The sequence below is a fragment of the Eucyclogobius newberryi genome, unplaced genomic scaffold, assembly GCF_026437365.1.
Source record: "Eucyclogobius newberryi isolate DKJ021-1_F unplaced genomic scaffold, fEucNew1.0.hap1 SCAF_8, whole genome shotgun sequence".
Classification (NCBI taxonomy): Eukaryota; Metazoa; Chordata; class Actinopteri; order Gobiiformes; family Gobiidae; genus Eucyclogobius; species Eucyclogobius newberryi.
The window spans coordinates 25,603,903-25,620,608 of NW_027316500.1; the positions used below are offsets into that span (position 1 = coordinate 25,603,903).

The 16,706-nt window shown below is 39.3% G+C and overlaps 3 protein-coding genes across 3 annotated transcripts; 2 read left to right on the forward strand and 1 right to left on the reverse strand.

The window, feature by feature from the left end:
• The first annotated feature begins 4,785 nt into the window (after nt 1-4,785).
• On the forward strand, nt 4,786-5,874 carry LOC140351052 (DNA damage-inducible transcript 4 protein-like). The gene is made up of 2 exons (XM_072436698.1): nt 4,786-4,998; nt 5,171-5,874. Exons 1-2 carry the CDS (start codon nt 4,842-4,844, stop codon nt 5,674-5,676), a joined length of 663 nt encoding a protein of 220 aa, XP_072292799.1. The 5' UTR covers nt 4,786-4,841; the 3' UTR covers nt 5,677-5,874.
• A 301-nt stretch (nt 5,875-6,175) lies between these two features.
• dnajb12a (DnaJ heat shock protein family (Hsp40) member B12a) lies at nt 6,176-13,819 on the reverse strand. Its single transcript, XM_072436581.1, has 9 exons — nt 13,634-13,819; nt 11,976-12,162; nt 10,973-11,118; nt 10,723-10,899; nt 9,249-9,328; nt 9,048-9,157; nt 8,799-8,971; nt 8,396-8,536; nt 6,176-6,764 (listed from the first exon to the last, which is right to left on the reverse strand). Exons 1-8 carry the CDS (start codon nt 13,764-13,766, stop codon nt 8,415-8,417), a joined length of 1,128 nt encoding a protein of 375 aa, XP_072292682.1. The 5' UTR covers nt 13,767-13,819; the 3' UTR covers nt 6,176-6,764; nt 8,396-8,414.
• Nucleotides 13,820-13,863: 44 nt separating this feature from the next.
• On the forward strand, nt 13,864-16,501 carry trmt2b (tRNA methyltransferase 2 homolog B). The gene is made up of 2 exons (XM_072436580.1): nt 13,864-14,783; nt 15,481-16,501. Exons 1-2 carry the CDS (start codon nt 13,962-13,964, stop codon nt 16,099-16,101), a joined length of 1,443 nt encoding a protein of 480 aa, XP_072292681.1. The 5' UTR covers nt 13,864-13,961; the 3' UTR covers nt 16,102-16,501.
• The last annotated feature ends 205 nt before the right edge of the window (nt 16,502-16,706 follow it).

Sequence of the window (16,706 nt, forward strand, 5' to 3'; positions counted from 1 at the left end):
TAACAGCCAATGAAAACAGCATTTGCATGAATTAAGCTGAAACGTCAGGCGAAACATGACTCAAGTACACTTCCTGGACATGTACAGTATATTAAGAAGATGTGTGTGTAGTAGAGTGTCGATGCTTTGAAAAAGAAGAGTGGGCCTCAGCAGAACTTGCCAAAACATTGCCGTTTGTATTACTTTCCCCCCTTGAGAGCGCAGGTCTGTTTCTGCTTCCCCCAGCAATAAATCAAAACCCCAAATGGAACCGTGTCCGCACACCGACTTCAGGACACGCAGGCGCACAAAGGCAGAACATAGGCCCTGTCCTGAAGGAGCAGCAGAGGGCTGGAGATAAACACCAGGCTCAGATGGCGTTGTTAAGGAGAAAAATGAGAATGTATTTTACTTGTTGTTTAGGTGGAATTATGCCCTCAGTGCTGCTGACATACTGTAAGCTGCATGAGGTTGGTGGCAAAGGCAAAGATTGTACCCGGCTGCGTTAAAAATAATATCTAAAGGTTACTTTTCTGGTGAAGGCTCTGCACCTGCATGTCTCTATGCAGATTTTATTACAGACATTTACATAATCAGTGGTGGAAGTATTTCATTTGTACTTAAGTAAAATTACAGAAAAACATATTGTATTGAAGTAAAAGTGTAAAATAGCACGTAAAAAAAATATTTTACACAGATTTTGAGGACTAAAGCACTAAATGTGGTGATTTTGAAAAAGAATTGTCCGTTGGTCATCTAAGGTTAATTTGGACAAATTTCTTAATTTTGCTTTTGAATTTTATGTGTTTTTTTTTTTTGTTTGTGCAAAGCCAGTACTTGAACTCAAAAACTACTCAGGATGTCACCATGAATATACTAAAAGATAACTCTTCAAACCACATGAAAAGTGCGTTCTACTTTTCAGTCCAGTTAAAAGTGTAGTGGAGTAGAAAGTACTTATAACTGCTCTCAAATGTAGTGAAGTAAAAGGTAGCTGCTGTAAAATGAAGTACAAAAATATATATTTTATTATGTTTATATAATATTTTTACAGTACTTTTACTTTTGTACTGTGTCACTTTCCACCACTGTACATAAGAAAAGCATTAGTTTTACTATTGACAAAAATATGGCACAATTTCTGATACAAACAATGAAAATCTGGCTAGATAACTATGGTGGATACAAACTTTTAAATATCTTCCTTATTCTTATCACAAAGCATTCATAACTTAGTCCTAGTGGCTAAAAGGCGCTAAAACTGCACTAAAGTAAAAAATAAAATTACTTCAAAATACAATTCCTCAGAAGTAAAGTGTGATAAATCTCAAATAAAACTCTTTTAAGTATAATAGTACAGTAATTCATAAAGCCTACACACATTTCGAACCGCAATAAAAGCCATAAAAACCAGAAAGGCTATTGTTGTTGTTGTTGTTGTTGTTTTATGGCGGTTGACATCCAAGTGTTGCATTACCGCCAGACTTTATTCCTCAGACTTTGTCGTAGTCCTCAGACTGTCGTATTGCGTAAAAGTACTCCTTCCATTGCTTTGGTGTTACAAAGCCCATGAGGTCATGATATGTCTTTGTGACTAGAATAGTTGTTGTCGTTTCAGAGACCAACCGGCTTTATTCCAGGGAGACTCTTCTTCATCTTCCTCTCCTTCTTTGACGTTCGGTTCTTCCACCGTACAGCTTTATTCTTTTGGTATCCAAGTTTTACATTGCCACCAGTGCACGCTGTCGCTATAGCGACCCGTCACAACGCTCAGATGCCCTTTACTCATTGAGAAGTAAGTGTCTTCATAATATTAAGAGTCATACAATATCTGAGCCTAATTAATACTGTGAGTACTCCTCTTACCTCTCATGAAGGCCATTCTACCTAGGTTTAATTATAGCCATGTATAATTGAATCAAAGCTAAATGTATTTCTCACGCTTTAGAAGGCCCAAGGCGGCTGACAACGCTCCAAAGCCGTTTGAATGTAAAACACCGCTCTTGTCACGCTTTATTCCCTCATTAACATTTGCCTTTCTTTTTCCATGACGTGACACAAACGATGCTACAAAAGAAGGCACGTTTGAATGCAGGTGCAGCAGAGGAAGAGCATGACGTGTGGCTGCAGAGTGACGTGTAGAGGCCTCTTATCGGTGCATGTGCTCAGACAGTGAGTGCACTTGGGCAGACATCATTCACATGCAAATACCTGACAACTGTGGAAATCAGGCACGCCACTCGTCTCCTGCGTCACCTGAGGACGCTGCAAGGTCGCCCCCGTGTGGCTCTTTAGTAGATTACAGGCAGTGATACAGGGCCCTGCAGACGCAACAGTTCACTTTGCATTATTGGGCCTTGTTGTGTATTATAATATTAGACCGATATGAATGTGTTTATGGGTAACTTGTGAAATTATAATGAAATAATTTGAATATGTATGTAAAATGTGCCTGATTCTGGATTGTTGGCTGGAGTGTGTGACTGCCAACCAATATTAAATGAGACTTATTACGCTAAATCATCATTTATGAGTTTTTAGCCACGTTACAATTGTGTTTCTTCATTATTAGTTTGCTCAAAGTTGTATTTTGATTGATTCCTTCATGTTTGAGTAATCCTGTTGTTCTCCAACTGAGGCTTGAGTGCTCAGAAAATGTATATGAAGATGTATAAATTCAGACGTTTCTAACAGGAAGACAGTGGGCCTGTTTTTATTTTGTTGTTTTCGATCAGTTTACATTGAACAAATTGTAAAAGAATGATCTACATATGTTATAGATGATTACTAAATGCATATACAATACAAACAGAACAAACAAAACACAGGTATTCTGAGTAGGGATGTCAAGAGATTAATCAATAATCATGATTATTTAGGTCAAAATATAATCGTAAGAACCAAAACATAATAATTGTGACTTTTTGGTTCAATCTACACTCCAAAAATTAGACGTAAATGTAAATTTTTGTCAAATTTTACTTTATTTTGTCTTTCAGAAAGTTTAAATTTCATCACAAACTTGAGTAATAGTAACATGTTGGACCACGGGAATGAAAGAAAATTAAAGATTTCACTCAATAATCATGAATAATTGTTAAATCATTATGTTTTTTCTCACAATAATCGTAAAGCAGCAAAAGACAATCCAATTCATTTATACGCTCAACAAAGGTGGAAGATATTTTGAAAACTGTATAATATTGCAATCTTTACCTCTTGCACACACTTCTGTCAGCAGGGAAAAGGCCATTATAGACAAATGGATGATACAAACTCAACCAATCCAGTGCTGGACCGACATGATTGACATTTGAAAAGATTATCTCTTTGTGTCTTGTTCTGTTCTGTGTCTGATAAAAAAAAGAACCAAAATACAATATAACCAAATGTTATATTGTTATAGAGATACTACAAAAATATAATTATAAAAAGATCATATTAGGTCGCTGAAAAGTCAATTGTACACATTGTAGTAAAGGTTAGACTTCGGTTAGATTATCCAGCTGGCCAACAGGCTTGGAGCTTGTCAGTGATCTGAAAGGCCTCGAGCAGGTCTTATTGGGAGGGGGATGGTTGTGTGGACGTGTTCCTGCAGGCAGGGGCCCTAAAAAGAGACAAAGTTTCACTAGCCCAGGCTATGTGACGCCTAATGAGTGTGCCAAGACCAATTTAACACAAAACAAACAGACCTAGACAACCATTAACACATGTACAAAACAAATAAGACAGTTTGTCATGTATTACCTAAAGAGTACAACACCAAGGCGACATTTGAAGACTTTTCACAATTTGAAATGGTTAGTTACAACGGTCCACAGTTTACATCATTCTGAAAGCAATAGATGGACTAAAACACTTACACTATGTATTGATTTCAGGGACAATGCAAAATAATAAATATTTGAGCAAATATTCCAGGTTTTGCCAAAATGCTGTTTCATCTTTAGTCCCATGTCAGCTGTTACAGTCAGCCTAAAACTGGGAATAAAAAAACAAGCAAGGATTTGACATAGAAGTTATTTACATTATGACACAGACACATCCAGGTACAGACAACAGACACACAAGTACATCCTTACAAATCATATATATGAACACGTTTTGTATTTAATAATACTAAACAAGCTTTATTCCCAACTCAAAGAGGGACATATAAAACTTTTCAAAACAGACAGGACAGTCTCTAAAGTTATGGGCTGGGGCTCTGCGGGTGCTTGCTTTTTGCTGAGCACTTTATTTGAGTATAAAATCATTTCCCAATTCGCCTTAGTCATAATGTGTCTTTCCCAAATGTTTAAATGAGTCTTGTTCACTTGCCACAGGGTGAAAACTCACACGTCCGGTCACAGAGGAGTCTAGGGCTACGTGCCTTACGTGTCCCAGGGGCCTGGCTGCTGGGGCCCGACTCCTCATGTCGCGTCACTTCAGCTCTTTCAACATTCTTTTGTCCCAAACTAAAGAGGCGTGTCTTCTGTTTGTTTATGACAGACAGTATGATGCATTAGGACAAGCTGCTACACCACAAAGTCACAAACATGTTCATTCAAAGTGGAAAAAATGCTAATTTCATATTTTGGAGGACCCACCTTTGCCTGGGGGTCAGGAGCCAGGGGACATCAAAGGGCCAAATGTTACCAGGCAAATCGGAGCGCTGGTACGTGAGCTCACAGCTGATTGGCCGATAAATGTAGTGGGCGGCGCCTCTGAGCGGGGCTATTTAACGCTTTGTTCCATTGTTGCAGATGGTGTTTTCCAGCTGGTCTGGCTCCGGGAAGGGACCAACTGCTAATACCAACTCAACTATTGCGCTTTTTTTTCTACACACCCGGAGTGTTTTTAAGCATTTTTTTTTTATAAATATGTCTTTTTCTATTAACCAGTCTCTGGACGGCAGCTTTCCACCTTCTCCTGCTGAGGACAGAGGCTTGAATAGACTGTCCTGGGGCAGTCTGCTGCAAAGACTTGTGGAACTCAAAGGGAATCAAAGAGAACAACAGTGTAATTGGAGTGAATCTGGTAAGTAAGACCTGATCATGCACAACTTTGTTTCATTCAAATTCAGCAGTCAACACTAAATACTAAGTAGATGAAAATATATGTTGCCAAACATATTCATTCATATAAAGTATTGTAAATGCCTTTGTAACTGTGTTGTACATACAGCTAAAACATGTTTCTGTCTCTGTAGGTTCTGTAGCAGACTTGTCTTTGTCTGACTGTGACAGCAGTGACTGCTTCTCTCCTCTGGAGGAGTCGCTGGCTTCTGAAGCTGTGGCCACCATCACACAAAGCCTGAGTGAAGCTTCACATATGCTGGGCTGCTCCAAGCTCATAGTGCCTGACTGTCTGGTGCACAACATCAGCCAAGAGCTGGTCCACTTGGCCCTCAGTGAACCGTGCGGCCTCAGAGGAGCCCTCATTGACCTGTGTGTGGACAGAGGGGACCAGAGCTCCTTGTGTTCTGTGGATCAAATTGCAGTGGATGCCTATGTAGTGCCCACTTTTCAAGTGACTCTGGTGTTGAGGCAGGAGTCTGGTGGACTATGGCCCAAAGTCCAGAAGCTTTTAAAGGGACGCCAGTCCCCCCAGACCCCCACAAAACATCAGCCCACCCTCAGACTGAGCCGGAGTTTCAGAGCCATTAAGAAGAAGCTGTACTGTTCAGGAGAGCTGCTAATAGAGGAATGCTGCTGACCAAGCACTATTGTCCCATCATCTGAATGCACTAGTGTCATTCACCAAACTGTACTTGAACTGTAACTTTACATGTTCCTCGTGTACAACAGGTGAATGACACGTCTTTTCTGTAAATGTGGGATGGTGTGGGATTTGATACTCAAATATGATCACATGACTTGTATGTGATGCTTTTGAAATAAATTATTTATTTTTATAAAATGCTGGTTCTTTGTTTTAACTTATGATTTATATCGGTGGTGACATGTTAAAGAGGACGACATATGTAAAATCCACTTTAATGAGCTTCTAACTTTGTTTCAACAGTGTTTTGATTGTTTTGTACTGCAACTGAGGCTCAAGCACTGTTTTCACCTCCCCACTATCCCCGCCCACTTCCCCACACTTTGAGTGATTATCTGAAATATTGCTAGTTACAAATGTAAAAACATCAGCTTAGCTAATAGTTCAATACTTTATTTCAGTGATTCGCACGAGAAAAGAACAGGCTCACAACTGATAATTTAACAGTTTTTAATGAAAGAAACATATTCAATTTAGCATGTTAATTTAATAAATAAGATTTCTTATTGTGCAATCATTTCTGATACTTAACCCAACAAGCTAAAGGCTTATAACATATTACAGCATATTTCATTATATTAATCCAATGAATCCTGCTGTTAAAAACTAAAATGTATATATATACATGGCAAGAATTAGAAAAATGACAAACTTCTCATTTCAGTGGCTCAGAAATAAGTGATCAGGATCAGGGAGGATTCTCTAAAGTTTTAGGGAGAACAAAACGATTCAGTACAGAGAAAGCTTAAATTAGCAGCTTTATCAACCTCTTTCACCACAAACCACTTTCCTATGGAGTATTGATTTCTCTGCGACATCAAATGGACATGGGGTTTTGAAGAGTAAAAAAATATCAGCAGTCGACTCAAGCTTGTCACAGTTCTACAGGAAGTCCGTCTACAGTTGCAGAGAGGTTCCCCGATGAGCTCGTCTGCTGCCCACTGCGAGTAAGGCATCTCTTCTCTTGGTTTGCTAACGTGATATGCTCCAGATGAGTGAGCATTCTTCAAGTACCGACCGACCTGTAGAAGACAGTCCAGCATCAGTTTGAAATCATGTTATGCACAATCACCACTGACCTACCTAAACATGACTACGGTAGCTCCTTCTCCAAGCTAATACGATTATTGTATTGTTTTACCAGTATGTTTAGTGGACAACTTTTATTTCCAAGACTCTGGACACAGATATTGGAGCACAAACAAATGGATAAAGTGGCATTTCAAGAGAATTTCAACCTCAACTGCAGCTCACATGTGTTTTTGAGCTCAGTCTTTTTAAACTTTTCCCTTGACGCAGAGTCTTGTGTTAGCGCGCTAGTGCTAGTTGTAACGTGTTGCTCCAAAGGAACTATAATAAGAACATGGGAAAACATCCAAACAAGTGCAAACCTGGAAATCTCAGGAGCCACAGGTAAAAACACATGTCGGAGTAATAAAGTATGAACATGAGTGAAGCTGCTGTGACTGTGTCCACACTAATGTGACTGAAGAGACGATGGACACTGTGTGGACACAAACACAATGCACTCATTTGATTCACTACATGAAAAGTTTAAACTATAAAAATATTGAGGTTATATAGAGTTTGAGCTGTGATGTCTGTGATATCTACATTTCATATCAGATATCATATCAAAAGTCCATGTTCCTGTTCCTGCTGCGGATGTATGAATATAGACTTGTTTTTTATTTGTTTATGAAGCTATAAAAAGCCATTTGTTTGGACAGATTGTATAGACCCGGCCTGAGTGTCGAAATGTAGCCCACAAGCCAAAATGAGTTTAACACTCCTGGTCTAAAGTGTTAGTGTCGACACTGTGGAGGTGAAGGGACTTGGAGCCTTCTATGAGGCCGGAAGCAGGAACACTGCCAGACAGCAATAATGTTATTAGCATCAGGTTATGTTATGTGAGAGTGACAGGGTCTGGACTTTAAGAGTTCAGAATCATAATCTGCACATTAAGGCTCCTTGATATCTACATACAGAGCCATTATCTAATAATCTATATGTAAGAGACATCGATTGCAGTTATTGGATATGGTTTTGAAATCATAAGGCCATGCACTTCTCAAACTGAAGGACCTGTGTGTGAAACAACACAATTGACTGTATCAAAGATCAGAAGTTACAGGTTGCACAAATATACCAGCTTTCCAATAACAAAAACACAAGTTGTCTCAATATTTTGTCATGATAAAGATCCAGCACAAAGCACAAGGACGATGGACTGATTATTTAGTCCTTTTCTCATTTTCTTGTATCTTTAACTTAACCCGCCCTGCCCACTTTCCTCCCTTTTGGCCAGTCAGCACTTCTCTTGTGTTGACACTTCCGGTCCAGCGGGAAGTCTGTTCACTAAGTGGAGAACGAGGGAAAAGTCTTGCCACTAAACTATGATGCAAAGTAGATTGTTTGTGTAAAATGTCCAATGTTCATGAGAGCAACAAGTCAACAATGCACTGATTCCCCTGGCGGCCTGAAAAGGACATTTTAGTTTGTATAGAACTTATCTCTCGAGGTCAGCAGCGCTATGTTCACTAATACAAGTGGAAAGGGGGACACACTTCATGGCGGTGCCCGAGGCAACCTCCAGATAAGGTGAATAGAGCTGTACACTCCTGATAGTGATCACTGTCAGCGAGTCACTTACCCGTGTGTGTCCACTGGTTTTAGCCGTCCAGCATGACCTGAATTTCAGATAATTTGGAACAACTTGGAGTTCCCATCCTCTGAGCCCTTTGGAACAACTCGGAATCCCCAAAGTACCGAGCGCGATACAGTAAACCCTCCTCTGAAACAAATACACACAAAATATAATTATCGTTTGTATCTTAATGATTTATTTTGACTAGTCCAGTTTTAGTCAAATTGAGACCATGGAAAGTTTTTTGATTGACTAACAAAACAACACAATCTTTAAACATCTTGCATCAAATATGTGCTTTTCCTATAAACACTTTAAAAATAGTGGCACTTTAAAAATAGGTGGCAAAATTGTTCAAAAGGAAATAGGGAAATGGCAAAGCGCATAAACAGGTGTAATTTGAACATACTCTGTTGCTTCTCCCTCCAACAGTTGTTCCTGAGGTTGGAGATGTAGTCCTCTTCGATGCTTCTTTCCACATTCTTCAGATTGTTCCCAGAATGTTCTTCGTTGAAGCGTTCGCTGACGTAGTAAAGCACTTTCAGGCTCGATGTATGTCTTTTGTGAATATGCCCGGATGATCTGTGGCACGGACAAGAGATTTGCTTTTAATACAGGACTAGATAAGTAAGCGTTGTTCTTGTTCTTGAGGACTTACGGGCGGTAGCTAAGGCTGTAGGGAGGCTGTGTCACCATCAACTGGCTTAAAGCGGAGACAATGATGAGGATTAGGATGGGCATCAGCTGGACAAACAGAGCCAGACCTCCCTAGAGCAGAAACAATACAAAATATATCAATAGATGAGCAATGACAAGCAAATCAAATACTAACTGTACCAGAAAACAAAACAAAAATGACCTCTCTTTGCGGTTCTCTTCTTTCGTGCGTATTGTGATGCCCAAAGTGCATTCTTCCATTTCTGTAAACATGTACATTACCTAGACACAAAAGTAAGGATTATTTATGGATTCATTTGAAGGAAATAAAACAATGTATTAACTGGTGTAAAGAATTAGTTCATGATTGTAGTCACTAGAAAAAGCTTAATTTGTGGACGTACGGCTGCCCCAAATAAATTGTATGTTTGCTGTAACCCGACCCAACATTTTTCAAGTTATGAGGTAATTATTTTTTTTACTTTAAAAGGCATAAAAAAATCTAAATTTGTATATAAAATCCATCCATTTAATGATAATTAACTCCACTTTGAATGTTCCGACGCTTTGTTGGCACTCAGCATCACAGAATAGCGATCAATATCATCTTTTTCACCTACCAAGTCTTAAAACCATCAACTTAATTCTTAATTTTCACTCTGTTTTCTCGCTTCAACCGACCTGTCGCCATTTTTTGATTCTGCCAGTGACCCGCAGTGACCGCCAGGCGTCGGGCTTCAACAGTCAATGAGACGTTCTCTGTTCGTGTTAAATTTCATTTCTCTACGGTTTTCGGCTTTAAAATATTTCTAGCAAGTTCCAGTGATACAAAATTATTCAACACGGTGCTTTTAATAAAAAAAAAAAAAAAACGGTTGGCGTAATATAAGAGAAGAAAAAAAAATTGGCATCATTTTGACATAATGCTGATTTTTTTTTCAGTCACTATTTTTTTACCAAGTCGGTCGGGTTACGGCAAACAGGCATTTTTTTTTTTGCTCTGCCTAAAACAAATAAGTCTCAGAATGTGAACGCAAACTATTGCTTTTCATTACTTTATTGGAATGTTTCATCAATATTTTGTAAACATGAAAGGCGATGTATAAAAATATATATATATATATATAATCCACAATTCAATATATTAAGAATAACAGTAATTAGAAAGATAAATAATGGAAAGTAATCAAAAATCCATTGGACGTGGAAAACCTTTGTGATATAAGAAACATTAACATTAAAAAACAACAATAACAAAAAACAATAAATGATATAAAAAGGCAGAAACAGAAATTAAAACGATGAAAAATATGAATAGGCAATTACATCAATTAAAGTATCAATGTAAGGTAATTAAAATAAGTCTGTGTAAGTACGGCATTTATCTGATGATGATGTTGATTTATATTTGTTTCTGGTGATGAAGACGATGTTGGGGCTTATTATTATCTGATGATGTTGATTATTATCACTATCGGATTCTGACGATTCTGAGCACGGCGGCGATGACTGTGACGAAGATGGAGATGAAGTCAACGATCATTACTATAATCTGAAGTTGTTGCTGTAGCTCATTATAATCTGATGATGATGATGATGATTATGATTAGTATTTCTTTCTTATTAATATAAGGCTGTAATTGTGCAAAGTATTTATTTTCGTTTACAGGACATACTTGTTGGGAAGCCCCCGCCGAAGAACATGTTGAAGAGATCCTCGGGCGAGATGTCGGCTTCAAACTCGCGGTGGTGGTGTCTGTGTCTGCTGGTGGGCTGCGCGCTCTCCTCTCCGTACTGGTCATAATGTCTTCTTTTATCAGGGTTACTCAATACAGCGTACGCGTTTCCAATGGCTGAGCAAAATCAGATTGTGTTTAGATTGTGGATTTGAACATACTAAAGCACAATGAATATATTTAAGTGTACCTTTAAACGCTTCGGTGGCTCCAGGTGCGTGGTTTTTGTCCGGGTGGAATTTCAAAGCTAATTTTCTATAGGCCTTTTTCAGGTCATCGTCTGATGCAGTCTTTTCTACTCCGAGGGTTTGGTAGTAATCTTTACAGCTTTTAATCCTGCAACAGACATGCATAAACAAAGTGACTCACAAATATACTGTACAGCTAAACCTAGGAACCAGTTAATAGAGCTTGTTATTATCAGCATTAGAATTTTTCTTGTGTCTGGCCTTAGAAATCTCATGAGTTTAGGGACGCTAGTCAAATGAGTGTTGCATGAGAACTGACATTTTCAAATCTTTTTACATCTGGTCCTACAAAATGCCCTTGCATACAAATTCAGCTTGATGTTTGAACACCAATATCCTAAAGAAGACACCTGTGGATCATTAGTACAGTATATTTGATTTTTGACATTTTAAATTGCAATATTGATCTAAGAGAAACAAATGCATGAACTTCTGATTCTGACCGCTCTACGCGGCAGTTTAGTGTATTGTAATTTTTTATGCCAAATGGCCTATGCAATAGTGCTGAATCCTACATGTTACCGTTTAAGAACAAAAACAAGAGGAATCAGAGAACAAAGTAAATTCAGGGTAGGGGAAAATGAGACTTTTCAGAGCAGAGGCGTCTTAAATACAGGAGAATTAGGATTACTCAAACATGCATGAATCAGTCTAAACACAAATTTATAGCATGGTTTAATCTTAAAAGTAATTTTGCAAAGCATATATTTTGCAGAACACACACAACATACAACTGGACAATATTTACCCCAAAGCGAATAAAAGATTGTAGCCCTGACTGTAAGAATTGCACCAGTGTTAGCATACCCCTGAAACCAGTTTGTTTTGTATACAAAGGATGAACCATTCCCGAAACAAACCCTCTAAACAGAAAATGTTTGAATCAAGTGGAAAGTGAAAGACATTAAGCCACTTGGATTTAGCAGTTGAATGAAACAAACTCACTTTCTGACCGCCTCCATCTGCTCTGCGGTGTAGGGTTTAGCGGACTCTGTGTGCGCCTGACCGCTGTGTCCAGAGCCCTCCGCCTCCTCCGTGTGACCTCTGTGTCTCATTGAAGGACCGTCGCCGTTCACTGTAGCACCATTCTCGTTCCGAGGTTTACCATTCGGAGTTAGCGAATCCAGCAAACCTGCAAGATAATCAGTAACAAAATAATGTCATGGTGCGTTCATGTGCTCATCGGACGGTCGGGTTTCCAGAATGAGAAGGTGGGATTTCGACTGGTTTGCGGTCATGGGCTTCTATCTCACAAAAATCTGGACTTTTAGGTCACCAAATGTAACCAAAAAGTCTTGTCACTGGTTTGCTCCGTTAAACGCTTTCTTAGAAACTATTCCACTTCAAAAAGATCAATTGTCATTTTAATTTGAATTAGCCAACATTGCATTGCATTGTAAAGTTAAAGGAGACATGTTATCCCTCATCATTATCTTATTCAGAGCTGTATTTTGATTCATAAATGCCAGAGTAATCCTGTATTGTGCTACAGTCAAGACTTGAGTGCTGAAAAATGTTAATTGCTATGACAACAGTGCTAGATTAACATCACACTGTAAACCATGAATAGTAGGGGTGTACTCAAAATATCAATACAGAGGTGGGTTTTGTGATAGCTTTAAACAACAGTACTTAATTATAAACTGCAGAGTTCTAAACATATTAACGTGCTGCATTAAGGCTGAATCTGCAGGGCTGAAAATGTGACTTCAGTATTTCGATATTAAGGCCATTTTGAACAGGAAAGTACAAAATAATCAAAACGTGATTTTAGTCAACTCTGAACAGCAGTTTTAAGGGATATCCATGTAACGGGACGTGTACTCTATCAAGCTCAGAGTATCGGAGTACTTATTGTGGACACTGCTGGGACAATAACTATAATATTGTATTGTTAGGTACAAGTCAATACTCGGCCAGCTTGAATCAAGAATTTAACTAACACAAAATACCTGGAGAACAGCATTATGTCTTCTCCAACAGTAGGATGTTTATTAGTCTACTAATAAAAGACACAATTATTATTACGTTGTTGATTATTTGATTACTAGTCTCTCGCACAAATGACAGCTATATTTAAGTTTAAAATATTCTACAATTTATCAGTTTAAATATTTACTATTATTATGTTTTATGTTTATCACCTAAACAAGTTCCTACTTTGTTCATATGGTTCACTGGTTCTGATGAAGTGATGTCTGTTCAAAGAGCTACAAATCAGCTGATGTTCCTCTGTCTCCACAGCAGAAGGTGTCGTGTCCAGTGTGGAAGAAACGCAGCAGCTTTTCACATGGTCATTTCCCGAGAAGCACGTTAACGCAGCGTAAACAACCACCTTTAACTTCTGTTAGCCACTTATGCTATGTTAGCATCTCCCGTTAGCCAGTAACCTGACAGGTCCACATCATGAACAGATCGATCACATAAAATATGAATACTTAGCACTGGAGAAAAATACGCATGTTTCGGCACGTGTCTTTATAAATACGTATGTGCGTGAGATTATAAACCAGCACATTACTCTGCCAGCCGATTCGGTTTCACATCGAGGGCCCACCATTTTACACCAGTCCACTCCTCAAATCGGCACTTATATGACGTACTTTGAGCGTGTTCTGTCGGAAACAAACGCTGGGCCTTCTCCAAAAACTTCCTAGCTCTGTCCGGTTGGTTGTTGCAGAGGGCGTTTTGGGCAATTTTAATACATCGCTCCGCTTCGTCCTTATTTGAATCCATCGCGACGCAGCGGAAATGTTTACCTACGTGCGCCGAGACGCGTTTTGATGACGTAGACAGCCTCAGCGCACACTTTATGTCGCGCTCAAGGTAACGCATGAGGTAAAGTGGCTTCTGTACATGAATGGATTGTTTACGTTTTATTTAAGTTCCATACTTTTATAAGAAGAACTCATTTCTGTCTTTAGCATCTTTATGGCGCTTTTAGTAGATAGATCATGTATGTTTGCGAATTATCTCCTTTGGAATCATCTCAAAACAGCACATTTACTGTTTTCTACCAACCACCAGAGGCAACATCCTCTGTCAAAGCAGCATTGGAACAAACTGAAACCTCCTGCACATCTGCCTTGGGAGGAAAGACTGGCAGATGTGGTCACCCCAGAGTGGAGACGGAACTACGAGGAGCAACTTGAAATAAAGCAAAAACGCCAAGAAAGAATCATGTCCCAGCTTTGTGGAGATCTTCTCGGAGATCTCAAGTGCATTAGAGGTAAACCCCATTTCCCTATCCAGCATATCCTGCCCTCTCCAGTTCAAAATGGGTACAGGAACAAGTCAACATTCTCTGTCAACAAAGGGGTGGACGGTAATCCAAAGACGGTTGGGTTTTATGTTGGTACAGCAAGATCCAACAACATTGTCTGTGTGAATGGAGACCACCTGCTCAACATGCCCAAGAAGCACAAACTGGTGGCGAGATGCTACCAGGAGTTCATCCGTCTCTCCCCCTTAGAGCCCTGTTTGTTGTTTCACACCGGGGGGCACTGGAGGGAGATCACCGTCAGGACCAACACACAGGGTCACACCATGGCCATTGTGTATTTTCATCCACAGAATCTGTCGCCAGAGGAGCTGGCAGTGCACAAGGAGGCCCTGGTGGACTTTTTCATAAGAGGGCCGGGCTCGGTTTGTCAACTGGACTCGCTGTTTCTCCAGGAGAGCACCATGACTCGCTGTTCACATGAGGAGTCGCCCTATCAGCTCCTGCATGGTGTGCCTTACATTTATGAAGAGGTAATATCAACAATTAAGACAAATGGATCAACATGTTGGATTTCAAGGAGTAATCATAGAAATGCACACAGTGGCAGGGGTAATATTTGCTCCACATCTTTTATAACCAGTCAGTTGGTAATATTAGTTCTGTGGATGTGCCGAGCGATCTTTAAAGCAAAAAGAATGCCACAAGTTGGAAAAACACTACTTTAGAAAGAAAGAGTAAACAGGATTACTCATAAAGGTGTGAGGAAATAAGAGGTGGAAGATGATCGTCAAAACATGAAATTAAATTGCGATTGCAGTTTTGAGAAATGTGAAATTAGAACATCGAGTGTATCTATAATTCAAACTATTAAAATGACTTCAAAACGAGAAATATCCAGTGTAATCTCCCAAACAAGGGTATAACATGATATTTCTGCCCTTTTGTGGTACACTTTATGGTCTATTCACATTTTGTGCATTATTCTTCACGCATTATTAAAATATCGTCTGAATATAGTATAGTGAATATGTAATTTCACTATATGACGGCTACAAAAATGAAATCCTTTATTTACTTTGAATACTGTCCATAGATTATTACACCTTTTACTATGTTTATTTTGTGTGTAGTAGACTTAGATTTTTACAGATACGTCTATATTCACAATCCTGAACTTGACATCCCTATTATTAACCGTGTATAAAGTTATCTGCTATGTTTTTACAGGTTCTAGGCTTCAAGTTCCGTATATCCCCAGACGCCTTTTTCCAGGTGAACCAGGCTGCTGCAGAGGTGCTTTACAGAACTGTCCGAGACCTCTGCACGCCGCGTTATCACAGTGGACCTGACACGACTCCATGTGGTGGCACTCTCTTAGACGTGTGCTGCGGTACGGGCGCCATCGGCATCATCGCATCACCCAGAGTCGACAAAATCCTCGGCATCGAACTGGTGGAGCAGGCCGTGGAGGACGGCAAACACAACGCAGCCCTCAACAATGTTCAGAACTGCGAGTTTAAAGCCGGGAAGGCAGAGGTGGTCCTTCCTGGTCTTATGAAGGAGTTAAGTTCCGTTCCGTCCGGCCTTACAGTGGTGGTGAATCCTGCACGAGCGGGTTTGCATTATCGCGTGGTAAGAGCGTTGAGAAACCACTCTTCTATCCGCAGACTGGTCTATGTGTCGTGCAAGCCGGAAGGAGAGGCCATGAGGAATTTCCGTGAGCTGTGTTGTGCTCCGGACCCTGAGAAGAAACTCAGAGGAGACGCTTTCACTCCGACACTAGCGGTGCCTGTGGACATGTTCCCCCACACCCCGCACTGTGAACTTGTACTGCTCTTTGAGAGGTAAAAATGATCATGTAATTTAAAAAAATTCTGCAAGTATTACAAAAAAAAACAGTTATATATATTTAGTATCTTAAATAAAACAAATGAGGAACCAGACAAAATGTGACCTTTCCTGAACAGATTTAGAATGATGTTGAGCATCATTAGAACTAGTATAAAACCACATGGTAACTGAAAGAATGTACTATTTTTTGTGTTATTAAAAAGGAGTGTTCTATGTTCTCACTGTGGTATCAAAATCAAGGCTATTCCCTAGTATCAAAATTGAGTTTGAAATTATTGGGCCAATTGAAATTGTGAAAATCTTCTTGGTGTCCGAAACTTAATATTGTTTAATAACACAAATATGATTGTTGTATCATAAAACAATTATTAGGTTAATCTGTGTGTGTGAATTTGCGATTAATTTGAAACCCAGTCACTGAAGGTCCTGGTATGGGAAGCGTCAAAGATGGATGGATTCTTCTTTTATGTATGTTTTATATAATTGATATCTCAAGTACTGGTAGAGGGCCATGTAGTTTTGTCCACGAGATGGCACTAGCCCAACAGCTTTGGAGTTTTAAGATATTATTTTTGAATGACGTTGCCTGTGTAACAAAAATA

Coding starts and splice junctions, on each gene's coding strand:
- LOC140351052 (XM_072436698.1), top strand. CDS start 4,842: ATGTCTTTTTCTATTAACCAGTCTCTGGACGGCAGCTTTCCACCTTCT. Junction 4,999..5,170: donor GTGTAATTGGAGTGAATCTG/GTAAGTAAGACC, acceptor CTGTCTCTGTAG/GTTCTGTAGCAGACTTGTCT.
- dnajb12a (XM_072436581.1), bottom strand. CDS start 13,766: ATGGATTCAAATAAGGACGAAGCGGAGCGATGTATTAAAATTGCCCAA. Junction 12,163..13,633: donor TCCGACAGAACACGCTCAAA/GTACGTCATATA, acceptor ATTATCTTGCAG/GTTTGCTGGATTCGCTAACT. Junction 8,972..9,047: donor TACAGCCTTAGCTACCGCCC/GTAAGTCCTCAA, acceptor TCCGTGCCACAG/ATCATCCGGGCATATTCACA.
- trmt2b (XM_072436580.1), top strand. CDS start 13,962: ATGGCGCTTTTAGTAGATAGATCATGTATGTTTGCGAATTATCTCCTT. Junction 14,784..15,480: donor TGCCTTACATTTATGAAGAG/GTAATATCAACA, acceptor ATGTTTTTACAG/GTTCTAGGCTTCAAGTTCCG.